We start from the raw sequence: 18,786 nt of genomic DNA on the forward strand, positions 1-18,786 counted from the left end.
CATTAAAACTAAGCTGCTTTGAGATCAGATTGGCCTCGACTTTGTCTTTAAAAAAAAGGACCTGTACACCCCTGGTTCAAGTGCTTGAATCTCTCAGGCAATTTCTTTCCATTTGTAAATATGTTGCTGGTTTTGTGACGCTTCATTGTTGTTGTTTTTTTTAATACGAACTCAATATAGGCTCATCAAAACACAAATAAACTCTGGCCTCACGGCGTGGAACATCCTCAGTTGATTTCCACCCGGGGGTCTTTCCGTTCTGGAGTTTGCATGTTATTTCTGTGCACATGTGGCTGTTCAGGTCCCATTAGATTGTGAGCATGTGTCTCTCCCGCTTTCCCACAGATCCTCTCCAGCCCCATGTGACCTCAAATTCAATAAAGCTGTTTAGAAAATAGATGAATGGACAAATGGTTTGTTCAAATGTTCAAGATCTGACTGGATGTCTCCCTTTCCTGTGGTGTGATTTTCACTCGCTCGAGAGCCGAACGGGCGAAGATGGCCTTGCAGAGGAATTACAATTCAAAATCTTCTCCTTTTTTAATTGAGTTGTTCCACGTCTTGTTGGCTGCTTGTAAAACACTTAGAGATGAACCTGTTTGTGGACAAAAAAAAAAAGAAAGAAAGAAAGAAACCCTGGATGAATAAATTTGATTCGACGTGATTCGCCGCCTCTGTCTTTGCTGGTGCCTGCACTGTCTAATAGCTGATAATGTAATTACGTTTCCATCAGAGGGAGGCCTAATGATTGACTGTGGTGGTGTGCCTCGTGCTGCAGTGAGATAAACCCCCCTCTCGAATGCGCTGGGATTGGTCAGGGCTGTCGGATCAATAATTTCTCCTTCTCGTATTCTCCTCATTTATTATCCTGATGTGTTTTTCGGTGGTAAGGCTTTAGTATTGCACAGTGGAAATATACCAGGCACCGTTCCAGCACTTCCTTGTGAAGGCGTCGGATCTCATTGTGGAGCCAAATGTACAGTTTGGACTCAAGTTTCTCCCACTGTTCACCATTTTCCGTCAGTGAATTGCAAAAGGAAATTTTCACAAACTTTGCAGGGGGAAAAAAAAAAAAAAACTATCTCCAGTCCAAATGTTATGGCCTTTCATAAGTTTGTCTGTTCTTACCTACCAGAGGTTTTTTTTTTTTTTTTTTCTTCTCTCCTGTTTTGCTGTGCCAAAAGAAGCTCCCGGCGGACCCCCGACTAAACCCCGGCGCTCTATCACCAGCACCAGCTAACTGGCCCGTCTGTCTTTTTCAGGGACTCTAACTAGTGTGTTTCTCTCTCTGTATTTCCCCGCAGGCTTCGAGTTGTTGTATCAGCCCGAAGTGGTGAGGCTTTACCTATCACTGCTGACGGAGAGCCAGAACTACAACACCCTGGAGGCAGCCGCCGGTGCTCTGCAGAACCTCAGTGCTGGACAGTGGACTGTGAGTACTGGGCTGGGCAAGGTACAACACAGACACACTAATTCTCTTACCTCATTCTTTCTTTGCACGTGTTTCGTTTTTTTTTTTTCTTCTCTATTTCACTCTTTCACTTTGTTGTTGATTTTTGTGTTGAGTTTTATAAATTGAACAAAAGTGTGTGAAAAACTTTAGTTAACTCATTTACACCAGTCTTTAGGTCGCTCAGAGTAGTTTTTTACCATGAGAATCCAAACTTTTATTGCACGCAGAATTATTTTCATGTTGATGCAATTTGCAGGGAAGTTATCGATAACACTTTTTTCGGCGAGGACCTTCCATCCAGGCGCCGCTGCTTGATTCAATAGGGGTTATTGAACCAGAATGAAGCCCATTCTCATCTCTGGTAGATGCTTGCTTGTGATGATGTATGACTTGAGAGCCTCCAACAGTTGGTTTCACACATTCATCCCAATTAGAGCGGCTGAGAGGCTGTTTGGCTTGCAGGCGGCAGTTGAAGTATCAACAAGGGAAAGCCAGTTGTCAGATGCCTGTTTATGCACACACCTCGAGCATTCGCCTTTGTTTTCCAGCGTTCAGCCCACTCCGGATTTTATCACCAGACGCACTGCTTTTAACACACTTGTGTTAGACTGCAAACACTGGACTCACTGTCTTTTAATATTTTCAGTCTCATAAGTTCAATTCAAGCTGAGAATCACATTCATTGTTGTGTCCAAATCAGCAGTAGTGATTTTCAGCTTAAGATGAACATTTTGAGGTGGACTCATTCTTTCTTTCTGGTGAGTTACCTGCTTAAACTGATCGAACCGTCCGCCTGTGGAGCTGCTCGTCACATCTGGTACCCAGAGCCTCTGCTTTGCCCCCACAGGATCAGACTTATTTCTGAGGCTTACTACTGCCACCTGGTGGCTCTGCTGTGCCATCTCACTGCCTAATTACATCTCTTGGGGTGCCAGTGCTCAGAAGAGAAACCCTTTTATGTCGAACTTAATGTTTCATGTTACAAAAAAACGAGAAGTAAAATGCACTGATGTTTAAATTAAGACAAATTATCTCGCATGTCCATTCAGAGCCCCGCTGTGTAATGCTGTGAATTAGTGGAGACCGAGGAGCGCAGATTTGCCATCTTGTATTCAGTGAGTGAATGACTGAGCGTACGTGGGCATGTGTTAGCTTGAAAGCATTTGCATGAAAAAGAAAGGTCTCATCCTCCCTGGACTGCTGTCACAAAGGTGACCTGGAAAGCGGTGGTTCCCCAGCGATCAGAAGAAAAGAAGCGTGGTCACGCTGGGCAGCTCTCTGGAGGGAATCTGCAGATCTGCATGAATGTCAAACAGGAAGCTGCTGGCAGCCTGTCCTCACTCAGCCTCCCCTCCTGGTTAACGCCTGATGTTATGAAAAGCCATTCAAAGCACTCCCTGCTTCCATTCTGCAGTGGTCAAACTACATCCGAGCCACGGTGCGGAAGGAGAAAGGTCTTCCCATCCTGGTGGAGCTGCTTCGCTCCGACTCTGACAAGGTGGTCCGGGCCGTGGCCATCGCACTGCGGAACCTGTCTATCGACCGCCGCAACAAGGATCTGATTGGTACATCATTTGCAGTGTCACACACACTCATCACAGACTTTAGAATTATTTGGGCTACAGATGCAGTGGATGTTTGTCGTGATCCTGGGTGGATTCTGCAACAACAAACCTGACTTAAGAAGTGCTCATATTTATAAGCTTGTATTGAAATGAAAAATCATTTTATTGCAATATAGCAAAGAATGAACACACAGTGATTGTGGAAGATAGTCAGTTCAGTTGGTACCTTGGACTGCTCAGTCCAAAACCACAAGGAAATAGGTACTACTTGTGTAGGATTCCTAGAAAATGCGTAAATAATGACACAACATGACACTTGAAATTACTTATATAACCACATAAACACTGATGCATTTGATGTTTGGAAAAGCAGCACTTTCTCCATATTAATGCGTGTCCCATGTTTAATGCTTTTTCAGTGCAGATTTGATGAAATATAAAAATTGTGACGCTATATTTATTTACAGTACACACAAAACAAGTATCAGCTTTGGGGGAATGTTTATGAAGATTTATTGTAGATAACTCTTAAGGTATGAGAACTTTGAAACCTCTTCCGGGGGGAAAAAAAAAATCCCATTTCGACAAACTTTGAAGGTATAAATCTTGAAATATGTTCTATTATGGTCCATTTTACACAGATGCTTTGCTTCTAAATAAATGCCGTGTAATCGCGTCAACATTATCCACGTTCCTGTTTGTTGAGGGCCCAATAAAGGGTTGAGCTGAGAGTTTTTATGACACTTGATGTATATTTTTAACTCATTCACCTTATAGGAAGTTATGCCATGCGAGATTTGGTGAGCAACCTCCCCAGTGGGCAGCAGCGACCGGCCAAGAACCTGGAGGAAGACACCGTGGTCGCCATCCTTAACACCATCCACGAGATCGTCACCGACAGCTCCGAAAACGCTCGATCCCTCATTCAGGCCCAGGCCATCGAGAAGCTGGTCGCCATCAACAGGACCAGGTAGACACTCAACTAATACTTGCAGGGTGGTCTACATGCAGTATCTCGTGGTTTGACGTCATCTAAAGTAGCATGATTTTTCCCAATCATCCATTTTTCTAAACAGCTCAGGGTGACAGGGTGATAAAACTGATATCAGCTATCACTCAAATAGAATTGAGAGTCATCAATTAGATTCAAATGCTTGTTTTTTGAGGCTGTGGGTGAAAACCCAGACACATACATAGAGAACATGTAACCTTCACACAGAAAGCTTGGATTCGAACCGAGAGTTTTCTATCCATGACACCAGCCTTCAAGCCTCAATGGAACTACAGCCGCTCTTATATTTTGGGATAATTTACTGAAACATACTTATCTGACGTTATTATATCTATGTGTCTCTAATAAAAGCCCGCATTGTACACGTTAAACAAAAAAAAGATGGTCACAACTGTGAATATATTACTGAGACGTCGTGCAGTGCATTTAATGACAGTGTGACCTTCAAAGCAATCATCTTGAGCCTCTATATTAGTATTCATGGGAGATAATGTGATGTGTCTCTAATGGCAGGAGCTTGGCTAGCACAATACTATATCCTAACAAGCCCGAGCATACAGACATTACTGCCCACCACGCATTAATTACCAGGCTTTCAGAACCGGAGGCTATTCTTAACTCGGGTGGCCTCTGAAGCTTCTGCTTATATAAGTGAGTGTTCAGTTTGATATTTTCAAGAGGTACCTCGCATTAGCGCAGTGCTAATCATGGCAAAATAAAGTACGCCTGCGCTGCAGCACACTTTTAATGTAAGATCAAGAGCACTTTTCAAAGACTTGCCCCCATGTGGCCATGTATTGATCATATGGAGAGCCACTCTAATCATCGTGAATACACTCAGTTCATTCACAGCCCAAACAGCAGTGTTTCCTGTCAGCCTCAGGAGATTAGCCTTCTTTGAAGCGACCCCCCCACCCCCACCCCCACCCCCACATGTAATTAATACTTGTGGCACAGAGGTAGCTAATGAAAAGAAATGTGCACTGGTCTGTCTATGAATTAAAAAGCAGACCCCAAAGCTGCTCTTGGGACTCCAGGTGTTTGACTGGTGGACACATTGCAGCAGCACCACCACCTGTCGCTGAATTTGGATTGTACTATGTTACTGACTGTCTGGCAAGTTATACTTTTTCTTTGGTTTCTTGTGCTCAGCCAATCAGCACGCGAAACAAAGGCGGCCTCCCACGTGCTGCAGACGGTTTGGAGCTACAAGGAGCTGAGAAACGCTTTGACCAAGGACGGCTGGAATAAAAGTCACTTCCAGGTACACGACTGTTGAAGTAGAAGCTTTCCTTCAATCTTGGACTTTGACACGCATTAGCGAAACATTTTGACAAGTAATTCATAGACTCACTTTCCATTAATGAAGTATCACCAAGTGAGTATTTGCATAACAAAAAGTGTTAGCAGTGTCATTAATCACTCCTAATATTGTAAAATAATTACTGAAAAATCTCCAGTGACTGAAATTGGAACACACTTGTGCATGATATTACACACGTACGACATTAAGGCAACGTAATTAACTCCGGATAATTATCCGGTATAATGATAGGAATTACAATCCGTTCCGTCTCAACTTGCCATTAAGAAATGAAGGAAATGAAGCCGTCCTGTTCCGCGGTACATTTGATTTGCATGTTGGCGTTGGATGACATGAATGCGATGCTGCTTCCTCTGCCTCGTCTCGCAGCCCGCGGTCACCACCACCCCGAAAGCAACCAAGAACGGGAAGCCTGGTTATGATGACACCACTCTGCCCCTGATGGAGAAGAACCAAGGTCAGTCACTCTGTGCTTGTCACGTGAGGTCACAACTATAATATCCAAATATGTTATAATGCAGTTCAGGTAAACAAATGTTAAATCATAATTTGTATAATATCTGATTCGAATGTGAATACCAAATCCCATTATAGAGGGTATCGGATTGCATGCACATCCGCTTTATACAAGTTTGTTCAAACATCCGAGTTTCCAGCACTGATTTGCCTGAGTAGAGAAAATATCCTATTTCATGTCTATGACACATTCAAATATGTTCAAACACCATTAAACTGTGTCTTATGAATTTAAAAAGGTGGGTTTAATCATTGCGAATACAGAAGTCGAATGCAAATAGGTTGCATTGCATTTTTATTATCAGTGTTCATGTTGGATATTATTGCAACAAAGATGTGAAATTGCTTATTTCTACGGAATAGAGCCGATGTATTTCCATAAATCCTTTCGAGTTTGCTTGAAATCGGGGTGATTGATCCTGACAAATGCTGCAGTGTTAAAAGAAATGTCATTTCTAGCCTGACAGGTGAATAAGAAAACCCGGCAGACACAGCAGAACATGAGATCGTATGTATGTATAGATGCAAATGCAAAAAAAAACAAACAAACTGGTTAATATACATGACAACAAAACACAAACTACAGTAGACCTTTCTTTAAAATGTGGCTGTTGTACTGAGTAATATGCAAAGAAACTACCCCAAAGTATGCCTCACTTTAAACAGTACCTTATTTTGTATATTAGCCAATATTATCAAAGTAGTAAATCATATATTTCAGCTATTTCCTTCTTTTGAGGGTTTGTTTGTAGTAATAATGTGGAAATAACTACACCCACGAGTTCATGTCAGTAAAGGAGTAAATCCAGTGAGTCAGTCAGCTTTTTAATATTTTCTCGAGCAACAATAAGGCCGACAGATGAGATGAAACAGGCTCGGCTGAATGAGATACAGCTGCACACAATATGTTTCTGGAGGGATTTTTCTTAGGATTTGTTGGTAGTGAGGACAAAAACAAAAAGAATATTGCCTGACTCATCCTGGCACAATTTTGGGATAAAGTAAAATAACTTTTTTTTTTTTTCATTTGGATTTTATTTATTCATTCATTTATTTATTTATTTTTGCTGTGACACAGAGGGACCCTACCACAACAGTATCCAAGCAGGTATAAACTACAGTAAATACCAATTACTGGAAAACGACGTCTGACTCTGTGTGTGTGTGTGTGTGTGTGTGCGTGTGTGTGTGTCCATTTGTTCAAGCCATGTTTCTCTTCCTCTTCATGGCTTTATATTATTGAAGCGCTGTGCTTACAGCGTGACTGCTCTCATCTCTGGCGCGGTGAAGCTTTGGTGTGTTCACTGTTGAAGTACTGCGAGTCATGAAGGTCAGAACATACAAAGAGATGTGAACCTTACAGTTTAAAAGCAGCCATATTCTCAACTCCAGAGAAATCGGGAGTATAGTTGTACTCAAGACACTGTGATGGAGGTTTTCTAAATATGGCAAAAAAAGACGGACATTTGTTTATGGGACATTCTTTTTTTAATATGAAAATGAAGTTTTTCCATATCAATGGAAAGTTTCCCTTTGAATTATGCTACATTTGTGAGGAACATGCATTTGTGGGATGAGCAGGAGAGCCGAGTATGCGATAAAGACTTGATGGGTGGGTTGATTGAAGATGTATTTTCACCTTTTTCTTTCTGAAAGAGAACAACTTATGCAGCCAGTGTTTGCACACCGCTGTGGGATTTCATCTCACTGTGTGGTTGTGTTGATCTCTCTGAGATAAAAAGCTCATCCCGCAGAAGTTCTGCGTGTTTGAGGCGAGGACTGCCGGCGCGACATGAGGACACTCGATGCCGAAGTCAGGAGTCAAACACGCTGTGAGACAATTGCAGACATTTGGCGTCCCACGTACTCGGCTCTGCTGCTAATCTCACAAATGCTACAGCCTTTTAACAAAAAGTAATGAGGCGAAAAAGAATCACGCATTTTTTTTTCTCACCTTCTTGTGCGGCGCTTCAAAACAGCAGCAGTGGGTACGGGGGTGGAAAAGGACTTGTGGAGTCCGTTGGCCCAACAAACATCTCTTAACAGAGGAGTCAACGGCACATCAGCAGTAACATGTTTTTATGGCCAAACGCTTCTGGGGTTTTTTTGTTTTTTGTTTTTGAGTTTTGGGGCGTTTTGCATCCATACACGCCGCTCATATCTGCCCACGCTCGGTTTGCATTATTCACTCACTGGCCGAGACCCGTTCCCCTGAAAAGCAGCAGCAGCGTTTTGGCTCACTGATTGAGTTTGTGTTTGTGCTGCTTTTGTACAAATGGCATCTGAATGCTTTTCAGGCGCCGGGAAATGTGGCAGTGGTGATATGATACCTATGGATGAGCTGGGCCCAGGTAAGAGCCAGACTACATGATAATCCTGAGGCAAAGAGGAGCTCGCTCTCCTCTAATCTCTCTCCAGAGTCCGACAGCGACTTCTTTGATTCGACATGTCTTCCACTCGCTCTTCAACCGTCGCCAGGATGATTCATTTTATCTGAATATTTGTACCACTGAGCGCTCTGATCTGGGTACGATGGCTGCGGACCAGGTGTCAGACGTGACGTTCTTTGATGCTGTATGCAAAGACGCAAAGACCCCTCTTTTGACGAGATGTTTGTACAAAACTGGGCCGTCATTAGAAATTCAACACCCAAAGATATTAAATATATATATAAATATATATATAAATAAATACGTGTGTGTGTGTGTGTGTGTGTGTGTGTGTGTGTGTGTGTGTGTGTGTGTGTGTGTGTGTGTGTGTGTGTGTGTGTGTGTGTGTGTGTGCGTGTGCGTGTGCGTGTGCGTGTGTGTTTGTCCATTTTTTTTCTTTGTGTCCATTCATTGATTGGGGATTTTTGTACTTTATTTTTATTGTTTTCCGTCCTCCAAGCCAGTGTCAGCCTAACCCTAACCCAGTGCCAGTTTAGGTCCCCACAGTGTCTGGGTCGTGTTCATTTCAAGGGCCTCACAAACCCTCAGTGGATTTGTGGAGAACAGTAAACTAGGTCTTGCACCTTAAAGTGCAATTTTAAAGGTATTTATAACATCCTGACTTCAAACTAGTGGAAGAGTCACCTCCACCTGAAAGTGGAAGTCTGTAACAAAGTCCAGTTCACCAGAACAAAGTATCTCTTTGCAGTTTTTCTTTTCAGGCTACTCATCTTGTGCTATTGAGGGTCAGTCATTATAGACGCGTGCATCCATTCTTTAGAACCGGGAATTACAAGAACGTGATCTCGTTTGAATGCTTGAAATATCTGATTTGTCACTTGTGATTCAAATCCTGCACCACACTCTCGAGGTCAAGATTCAAGCTGATGCACCATCAGACTGGAAAAAAAGTTTCAATCTTACTCAGAATCCGTGGTACCCGTAGTGGGGAGCGCGCACGCTGGACGAGGCCCAGAGCCATCGCAGCAGCAGCAGTCTGATGACCAAGGTGATAGCTGGAGTAAATTTAATTAAAGATTAACATTTTTGCACGCAGAGGCAATTTCTAGGTCTTGAAATCAATGCAATAGTGTAAGACATGATGCACTTTTAATAATTCTACTGTTAATTTGGATTTGGATTTTTTTTTGTACTTTATTTTAGTGTGCTTAATATAAAGTCGCAGTTTATATCAAATATTTAGAAAAAAATAAGTGTAGCAAAGTTTGAATGGAAAAAAGAGTGCATCTATATCCTGATTCGGAGTCCTGGAACTCATTTCTACAGGGGGGTTGTCGTAGGAAAGGTTTAGGAACTGCCACCCTTTTGTTGCAGATTTACCATTTTAGACGTATGAAACCACTTTTCATTGTTAGTTGCATTCAAAATCACAACTGGCATCCCAGATGCTCTCCACAACTGTGAGTAAAGTGGGATTCAGTGTTTCACCGAGGACCACTTTAACACCCAGACATCATGGGATTTGACAGTTACTCACTCTTCCACAATGCCAATCAGTCCAACAGGATACATTGCAGATATTCTTATCCAATTACATTATTTATTATGCAAAGTGTAAATAAGTATCATGTTCTGACTGTATTGCAGTTTGAACATCAGTGTCATCGCTTCATCCAGAGTGAACCTATAGGACATAAAACATCCAACTAAAAGCTGAGCAATACATACTAACAACAAATTGGCAGTTTTTAATGAATATATGAATATAGTTCTATTGTTGAGTGGGAGTTTGCTTCATGCAGAGTGGTGTAGAAATCAAACAGCAGACGCATGAGCAGGATTAAAGCTCTTCAAGTCTGAGTCATTAAACGACATTTGCATACACCTACTTGCTAATAAGGTCAGGGAAAGTGACCAATATGTGTGTCTGGAAATATTTAATTCTCAGTGAATGTCTGATGATGCATATGAATGTCTTCACATCCTTGCGTTCGGTGTTTTCTGACAGTCTTGCACACAGAATCCTGACGCCTGAGGCCCAAAGTGCTGCATGTTTCATACACATTGCTTCTCCCAGCAAACCTCAGTCCAATGAGTGCCTCTTCTCTGAGCTGCAAAAAGCTGAATAATCAACAGATAATGGCAATGCAGATAAACACGCAATGTGTGTGGTGGGTAACATAAAGAAATGTGCAGGATGCAGTCCTTTATCAGGGGTGTCAAACACATTTTAGTTGGACACATACAGTCCAGTTTAACCTTGAGTGAGTCTGACTGGTGAAATAGTGCCATAACAAACTTTAAATTTAAGCTTTAAAGTTGCTTTTGCTGTTGTAGCGTTGGTCCACGTGGTAAAAATGCCTATAGTTTCACAAAAACTAAACATTTACTGTTCTAGAAATTAGGAAAAGTATGTTCTTTTGGTTTTGTTATGTAATGTCATGCCTTGATTCACATTAGACATGAAAACATTCCAGTTGGTTATCAAATCTGAACAACGCTGAACCAATATTCTCCATGTCTTCAGACACACAATTGTATCTAAAGTCCATCTGAACAGACAAATCTGACACTGGACAGCCTCAGTGTGGAAAACATTTATAGCAGCACTGATGCAATGTTGTCCTCAGGGAGCAGAAAGAAGAGCGTTACAATCCTCAGTCCTGCAGGCTATAAAAGCAAGAATCATGTCGATGCTGACGTACTGTCAGTATTGATGCTCTGTCAATGATAAAGTGGTTTTTTTATGGTAACCTACCTAGCATGAAGCTGAATTCTGGATCAAATATCCTGCAGAGAATTTCTACTTTCTTGCAGGGATTCAAAGATATGAACTGAAAAGTTTAAAATTCTCTGTGCTTCTGGTCCGATGACCTGAGATTTGTCCTGGTTGAGTTGTGCCAAGTTATTTTGCATCCAAGTTTCAATGGCTGAGACACATTAGAGAAGTGCCTAAATTATCCCTGGGTCATCAGGAGACATGGCTCTCGAGACGAGTAGAAATAATGCTCAAGGATAAGCATCAAAGAGTTAAGAGCTCTTAAGTGCTGCTAAACATAGTATTAGTGGAAGTGTTATGAAGGTCCCAAGTACCACGTTTACATTATAATTTGGGGGTATTTTTGAACATAAATGTGTAGCAGAAGGTTTATACAGTTTCACAATACAAATATGGAGGACGTGTGTCCACTCCTCCTTTATTTTCTCCCCCTTGACTTGAGTGCTCCAGTTTGGTGGGGGTTGTTTAAAATCGGTCTCTTTATGCAGGTTCAGGCAACAATGTGAAGCTGTCGCCGTTTTTATTCCACTGAAGAAGACAGGAAAACAAGCTGACTATTGTTCTCTGGTCTTTTTAGATGGTTACTCCACCATTGACCAGCGGGACAAAGACTGCAAATACAAGGCAGTGGACAACTCGGTGGACCTGACAGAGCGGGAGCCATTAAAGGTACGGGCAGCGCTCTGGTGTCCTCGGGGATGAAATAATCAAGTGTCACTGAAATGTTATCGCTTGCCCTCTTTCTCTCTCTCTCTGTTTCCCTCTCTTTTCATGTTTTCTGCGGTGGCCCTCATTAGAGGCTCTTAATCCCATCGATTCTTTAAAAGAGGCTGGAAGTTGTCGTTCTCTGTAACGTCGCCGCCGCAGCTCAGCTCTGTGGACAGCCTCAGATCCGCCAGTTAATCGAGCGTCGGCTTTCCGAAGCTTCGTGAAGTAATTAATCTGAGACTGATTAAAGCAACCGCCAACAAGTGCTCCTGGAGGAGACGACCCTCGCCTTGGCAGTGAACAGACCGCCACGTTTCGAAAACGGCCGCTGGCTGATTACACAGACGCTACCCGCTGCAGAGTTTATTGTCAATCTCATCGACCCTCCAGCCTCGAAGCAGAGTCTCAGGAAAATCACCTCAGAGGATCCCTGTGATGACTCTCTTTGTTGTTTAGTTTACATTCACTTTACTACTACATGGATCAAATTTGTCCTCCGGGACTCTAAAATGAACACAATAAAGACTCCGCTAAAGTCACTTTAGGATGTCTCCTCAGGTGTGTGATCATACATCTTCTCTTTAGTGCTTTATAAAACTCACTCGTAAAAGAATTCATCGGCGGATGTCAAGTGTGTGGGAAGAGTAACAGTCCAGTTAGCAGTCTGCACATGGACTATGTTTGACTGGATGCTAGTAAACTGCTGGTGCTGTTCGATACAGCACACGTTACAGCAAAATAACACCGTTTTCACTTACATCAATAATGATGAAACATATATTCCAGGATTGTATTTATAAAGCTGCACTGCTACTGTGGAAGATGCTCACAAGTCTTCAAATTATTAACTTGACTGAAAAAGCAAAGCAGAGTTGACAAAAAATGTCCTGAGATGAACTAAAGAACACAAGGTTTAAATAATAATTGTAATTTTAAGACATTTTGTCTTGCTGTAACCCCATACTTATCAGTGAAAATGCAAAAGCTTTATCAATGACATAACTTGTGTCATAGAGTCAGAATCTGAATCATCCTGTGGGTAGAAACAGACAATATGGCTGGATGGTTAATTCCATTTAAGGCTCTTCATATTTTGGAGGACTTTTATATTGAACACGGAAGGAGTTAAGAAAGATTAAGGCCTTGTTTACAGGTAGTGTTTTGGGTGTCCGTTTACATGACAACAGTGCTGCAAATGGAACTTTTTAAAGATTGCTCCATCTCCATGAGAACTTTTGTGAAGCGCTGTTACTGCAAATGTACATTCATACATTCATGACAATGACTCTTGAATTTAACAGAGCTTCTCCAATAAAATGCAAATCTACAATCTATTACATTATCATCTGGATCACTTGTGGAGAAACATTTTAGTTCTTAAAAAGCAACACTGACAGATCAAAACAGCGAAGGAAGGCCATTTAAAGGAGCTTTAAGGTTTAGCACTGTTGTCTACATGGTACATGGTTGGTTTCATTACATGAAAACACTACTTGCTAGTAGACCAACTTTAAAACTACATTGTTGGCATAAAATCGCGTGAAATATTTTCATGTAAATGGGGCATAAATGTTAAAAGTTAAATGAACTTCTGGCCAACATCTCAATGAGCTAATATCAGGCATATTAAGCTACAGGTGACAGTGTATTTCCTTGAGTTGATGACTTTCTTTTTAACACTCTTATTTTTTCTAATTAAAGGTGCTTCGAGTTTGCTTTTCAATCGTGTGACATTTGCATAGCAGAATATACTATTTCTGCCTGAATACTGAGTCCTTTTTGACGTCACCGCATCAAATCCAAGTAGAGGACAACACTGTGAAAAAAACATCTTTTTTCAGATTCTTCTTGTGTTTTCTATTTTCTGTGCTGACTTTTACTTTCACCAATATCTTTCCCGACACTTTAAGAAATCAGAGTTTTGTTTCAGTCCAAAAGTGTACATTTTGAAATAAACATGAAAATACATCCGTTTTTTCTTTGGTTGACAAGCACAGTTTGTCATATTTGGACTAAATGCTACAGCAGCGAAAGCTCTCGGTACACCGTTGGCGTCCTGAAAAGGGCTTCTGCTTTCACCAGCTCAGAAGCTCCACACAGCAATAATCACAACAAACACTCCTGTTTGTCTTCAGAGTGTACAGGCCTTCCAGCATTAGTCCAAAGCTGTCTGCTCAGTCTGCCGTCTGCACTTCCCAGAGGTGTTGCGCCTGCTTCCAATGGCTGTTGAAGCTGCTCTCTCCCTCTTTCATTTGCATGTTTTATAATCACGCTGACTTCTCTCCAAGTTCTCCTTGAGGCAGGGAACTAACACCGGCTTCTCTGATCCTGGATGCATGTGTCTGCGAGTGGGAGTGTATATGTGAAATGTACTGACCTCTTTTTGTTCTACTATGTGTTTGTCTGTTTTGTTTTTGTTCTTTAAACCCGTCCTCCTGTGGCGACAGAATGACACAAATAGGAAACACTATATCAGGACTAACAGGCCTGCGGTCAGTCTGGTGGACGCTTGCGATGTTAAGCCTCAGCCTGTTGACTCCTGGGTCTAAATGCATGCATGGTAGGTCTGAAAAACAAACAAAACACAAGCAACTACCTGCACTTTATTGTTTGACTCGTAGCATGTTCCTCCATCCCTGTTGTTTGTTCACATTTTCTGCCTGTTTTCCTCTCACTTCCACGCTGTGTTGTGTAAACCTGCTGCCACCTCGCACCCATGAGCTGGAGAAGTCACCTTGTTCTTTTCCATGGAAACTTTACTCATTTATCTGATAGTTAGTGGAGTTCCCCCTTAAGAAACGTACTCTTATCCAAACCCGCAGAACGCCACTCCTCAATTTTGGCGTTCAGTCGTATCGGAAGCTGAAGTAGCGGTCGGCTGCGGCGTCCTGATTGCGGGGTGATCAGGAGCAGCTTGGTCTGAGAGCCAGCGTGACTTCTCCACGCCGTAATACATGTAGAAAGTAGACACACTTCAGTCTCTGTTTACAATTCAGCACCACCTGTCTCATTGAAATGTACGCCTCGCCTCACTTGCTGCTTCCCCTGACAGCCTTTGCAGAAATTGGTGGCAAATGATGAAGGGGAATCATTCTTCTGCATTCTGGAGAGCTCCTCCAGGGACTCGCTTATCCATTAATGAAAAGCAGCAGGGAGAAAGAAAAAAAAAAAAAAAGATATGCACATAAGCTCACAGTCTCTTCTCTGTGTGTGCTGGAAACACACACATATACGCACGTGCACACTGGAACACACACACAGATGTGGTTTCCTAGGTCAAAACCTGATGATCGCAGATAAATAATTCATGTAAGATGATGTTTGAAGCCGGCAAATATAATGTGTGTGAATACACACAAATGCACACGTTATCGACTGGCACATGATCATTCTCGGGCAAAGATGCATATGAACATGATGATTTGGATGATTTATGCTCCAAATCGATATAAGTGATTATGAAGATGCTCATTAACATACTTGTAGGTGTGAGACATAAAAATAAGTCGAATCTGCTTTTGGAGAATGACGTTCAGTAGAATGCTAATATGAAACCAACTACAAGCTAAAGCAAGATAAAGGTGATCAATGTCTTTTATTAACGTCCGTGTTTCCCACATGATAAACTAGTTGTAACACAATTCATAGGAAAAAGTTAGGAATGCCCGTAAATCTTCACACGGAAGGACTTTCTCTCATTCACACAATATTATGATCCACCATGACGGGTTTCTATGAGAGACTTTCACAAACCTGCAAGCTGATCTGGGTGAGCTTCCATCAGTGTCTCTGTCCCATCTGCAGCATCAATCTCCTCCCGCCCCATCTCGCCGCTCTGTTAGCTGGCAGATCTCGCAGCCTTCCTCATCGTCTTCCTCACACCTCAGCCGTCTTCCCCAGTGACCATTCGGTTGTTTCATTCCCATCCTTCGTGCTCTTGTAGGAGATACCTCGCACACTGTAGTGACTCATGAGAGATGAAGTGATGTGATTTGTTGTCGCCGTTGTAATTTATGCCACTTAAGTGAAATACAGCTACAGGTAATGGTGAGAGATAATCGTCAGGTAAGTCGTTTCCACTTCATTTAGCACGTGCAGGATTTCATCCGTCACATCGAGCATCTGTTTCTCCGTCTCTCGCCTCCATTTACCACCTGGACCAAATTAATTTGGCATTGGCAACGATGGCATTGTTCAAGTACTGTGATAATAAGAGCGCTGACTGTTGTAAACTCTGATGTGAAAGCAGCAGCTGGGGAGTTTCAGTGCACATTCACATGCTTTGACTGCAAAATGTTGAATATGTAAGCAAATATCAATGTTTATAGACTGTTCCCAGCCTTATTCTTTAAATCTCTTCAATTATCATTTGTCGGTGAGCATGTAGAGGTTTATACTGAAACTCTTCTTCTGCTGTTATTCAACATGAAATGTTTATATCTCATATATTTTCTCTTTTGTCCCTGTGCTTCAGGATTGAAGTATCAACAGTGCGACACGCCAGCGTGAAGAGGATCTCTCATATCCCCACTGCCATTTCACACACAGCTCATCTTTGGAGTTGGACTTTGTACAGAACAGGGATTTAAAAAAAAAAAAAAATGTAATAAAAATAATAATAATGATGATCACAACAGTGACTACCCAGCAGCAGCCAGCATCCAACCATGCTTTTCAGAGGAAAAAAAGAAAAAGTAAAAAGTGACTACTATTACTACTTTCTCATATCTACATTCCCACTGGACATCATGTGAATTTTACAGTGTTGACTCTGGACGAGAGAGGGACTGAGGCCGGTGCTGCTGAAGGAACGGACACGACGAGTAGGCAAAGCCAAGGGAAGAAAGCAAAAGGAATGTGTGTTTGAAGGCATCCTGTGGAAGATTTGATTTTTTGTTTTTTGTTTTTTAAATGTCACCGTACATTGTGTGGGTTTTGGAGCTTTTCACTCTCTGTTAGTCCTACTTTGTTAATTTGGTGTGAACAGGTTTGGACGGGTGCATTTGAAGGTCACTGAATGTTTGTGTTTTTGGTTTGATGGGATGAAAACAGGACAAAAAAAAAAGGAAGTAAGGAGGAGAGAAACCGAGCTAAAGAACTGTAGCATAGTGGATGAACCTGCTTCTGGCAGCCTGCTCTCATGAACTTAAAATCCATTTGGGTTCACTGTGTTTTTTCATTACAAATAAATAAAAAAAAAAAAGGTGCACTGAGTTGCTTTGAAATCAAAGGTTTTAAACAGGTGATTGATGTCCATTTTTATAATGTTGGGAATCTGCAAGTTGTGGTGGGGAGAGGAGCAAGTGACAGAGCGAGTACATCAGAGGAGCTTTGTGTTCGCGTTGCATCACAGAAGTAAAAACAAACAAAAGCAACAAAGACTTTGTTTCACTCTGGTGGACGTGTGCGAGTCAGACTCATGTTGACCTTCACTCCCAGAGCTCCGGTTGCTTGTGGAGCCGCTCCACTTCAGTCGAGTCGCAATGCGCTTTCCAGAGTTTCCTGGCTGGTTGCTTTTTATCGATGACGTGTATTAAAGAGGATATAAGACATTTTGTTTATAAGTGAGTCGTGTTTTTGAAAAAGAGAAGCAGAAGATTGTTCTTTTGTTGAAAGGATAGATCTAAAACTGTTTTGTTTTTTTTTTTTGTTGGATTTTATATAAATATATATTAGGATCAAATGGAGGAAAAAAAAGAAAAATTAAGGAGAAAAAAAACCTGACAAAAAACACAAACTTCTTAGTTGTATATTAATATCACATTGTCTGGAAAGCACATCTCATTTGATAAGAGCTCACCACGTTTTTAAGCAAGAAATAACCACGTAACTTAAATGTGTGTCAGATATTGTCGAGTTACGCCGGCGATCACCTATTTATATTTTGTATTTGTCAAAAGAAGTTACCTGAAAACAAACAAAAAAAGAGGTTTATCTGCTGTGTTCTTTATAAAAAATAAAAAAAAACAGTGAATATGTGTTCCTCTGGCCGCCTCCCTCCATCTGGAAACCCTCCGGAGGTCACGAGGTGGACGTGAGGCGGCTCGTCACTTCAACTCCCCCTTTCATTTTATCGTCGGTTTGCATTCGGACCAAGTTATCACCGACCCTGAGCCATCCTCCACCCGCGCATCTTAAAGACAAATATTCAGTCGTGAGCATGAAGCAAATGTGTACAGATGTTTATATTCTATTCTTTCCAAGTGCCAGTTTTTGTGGTGTCATTTGGATATTTGCAAATTCACTCATGTGCAGGAGGAGCGAACAGGCAGACGATGACTGGATGCGGTTCGAGGCAAATTGTTGCATCACACTGTATAAATTAAACATCGAGTCCGGTCATATAGTATATATATTTTTACAGTGTTATAGGGTGGGTGCTTTGGATATTGAGGGAGAAGAGGGATGCAGAGTTCTATTGCCATTGAAGAGAATCCAATCAGAGGTGGGATCATTCATGCGTCAAGGCGAGCGGCATGTGCCTGTGTTGAATCAGACGTTCTCTTTTTTTTTTCTCTGTGACATACGTGACTTTATAAAGCTTGCATATTTTACACAGTGTTTACAAAGATGTACGTTGTGGTAAAAATGAATGAACTACAAAAAAAACAAAAAAAACCTAGAAATTTTAATTTCAGAGGCTAAAAACTTTATGATATCCCTTTCGTGTGTCCTCAGAAGTTTGTGCTTTCATTGGACAAAGACCCACATGACTGTCTATTACTGACTGCAGCGTGCAGTGCCACAACCAAAGGATCTGGAGGGGGATTTACATCAGTTCATGAAATTATTTTTTCTTTTTTCTTTTTTGTTTCTGGGGGGGGGGGGGGGGGGTGAATTTATGGAGCCTGTTGTACATTTACTACAACAATAACAAAAAAGAACACAACTTCAAAAAGAGCCACGCAACTGTGCTGTAAAGTAAATGGATATGGACACACATCGAATCAAGTCAAAACAAGCCTACCTGTGTAGATAAAACGGATTCAAGACCGTCAAAATACAGTAACTGTACTACTCAGTAGCAGATGTGTTTGTA

The 18,786-nt window shown here is 41.7% G+C and overlaps 1 protein-coding gene across 4 annotated transcripts in view; it reads left to right on the top strand.

Moving 5' to 3' along the window:
• arvcfb (ARVCF delta catenin family member b) overlaps positions 1 to 18,520 on the top strand; it is a 125,118-nt gene extending 106,598 nt beyond the window's left edge. For 2 of the 4 annotated variants that reach the window (XM_080499590.1, XM_080499592.1), the window contains 7 exons: positions 1,305 to 1,453; positions 2,868 to 3,018; positions 3,796 to 3,988; positions 5,183 to 5,294; positions 5,724 to 5,811; positions 11,617 to 11,708; positions 16,222 to 18,520. In XM_080499590.1, the coding sequence (XP_080355716.1) occupies positions 1,305 to 1,453; positions 2,868 to 3,018; positions 3,796 to 3,988; positions 5,183 to 5,294; positions 5,724 to 5,811; positions 11,617 to 11,708; positions 16,222 to 16,227 (791 nt within the window). In that variant the 3' untranslated portion in view covers positions 16,228 to 18,520. The remainder of the gene's footprint in view (positions 1 to 1,304; positions 1,454 to 2,867; positions 3,019 to 3,795; positions 3,989 to 5,182; positions 5,295 to 5,723; positions 5,812 to 11,616; positions 11,709 to 16,221) is intronic. The other 2 variants (XM_080499591.1, XM_080499593.1) reach the window with 1 other exon arrangement.
• The last annotated feature ends 266 nt before the right edge of the window (positions 18,521 to 18,786 follow it).

The sequence above is a fragment of the Blennius ocellaris genome (assembly GCF_963422515.1).
Source record: "Blennius ocellaris genome assembly, chromosome: 7".
Taxonomy (NCBI): Eukaryota; Metazoa; Chordata; class Actinopteri; order Blenniiformes; family Blenniidae; genus Blennius; species Blennius ocellaris.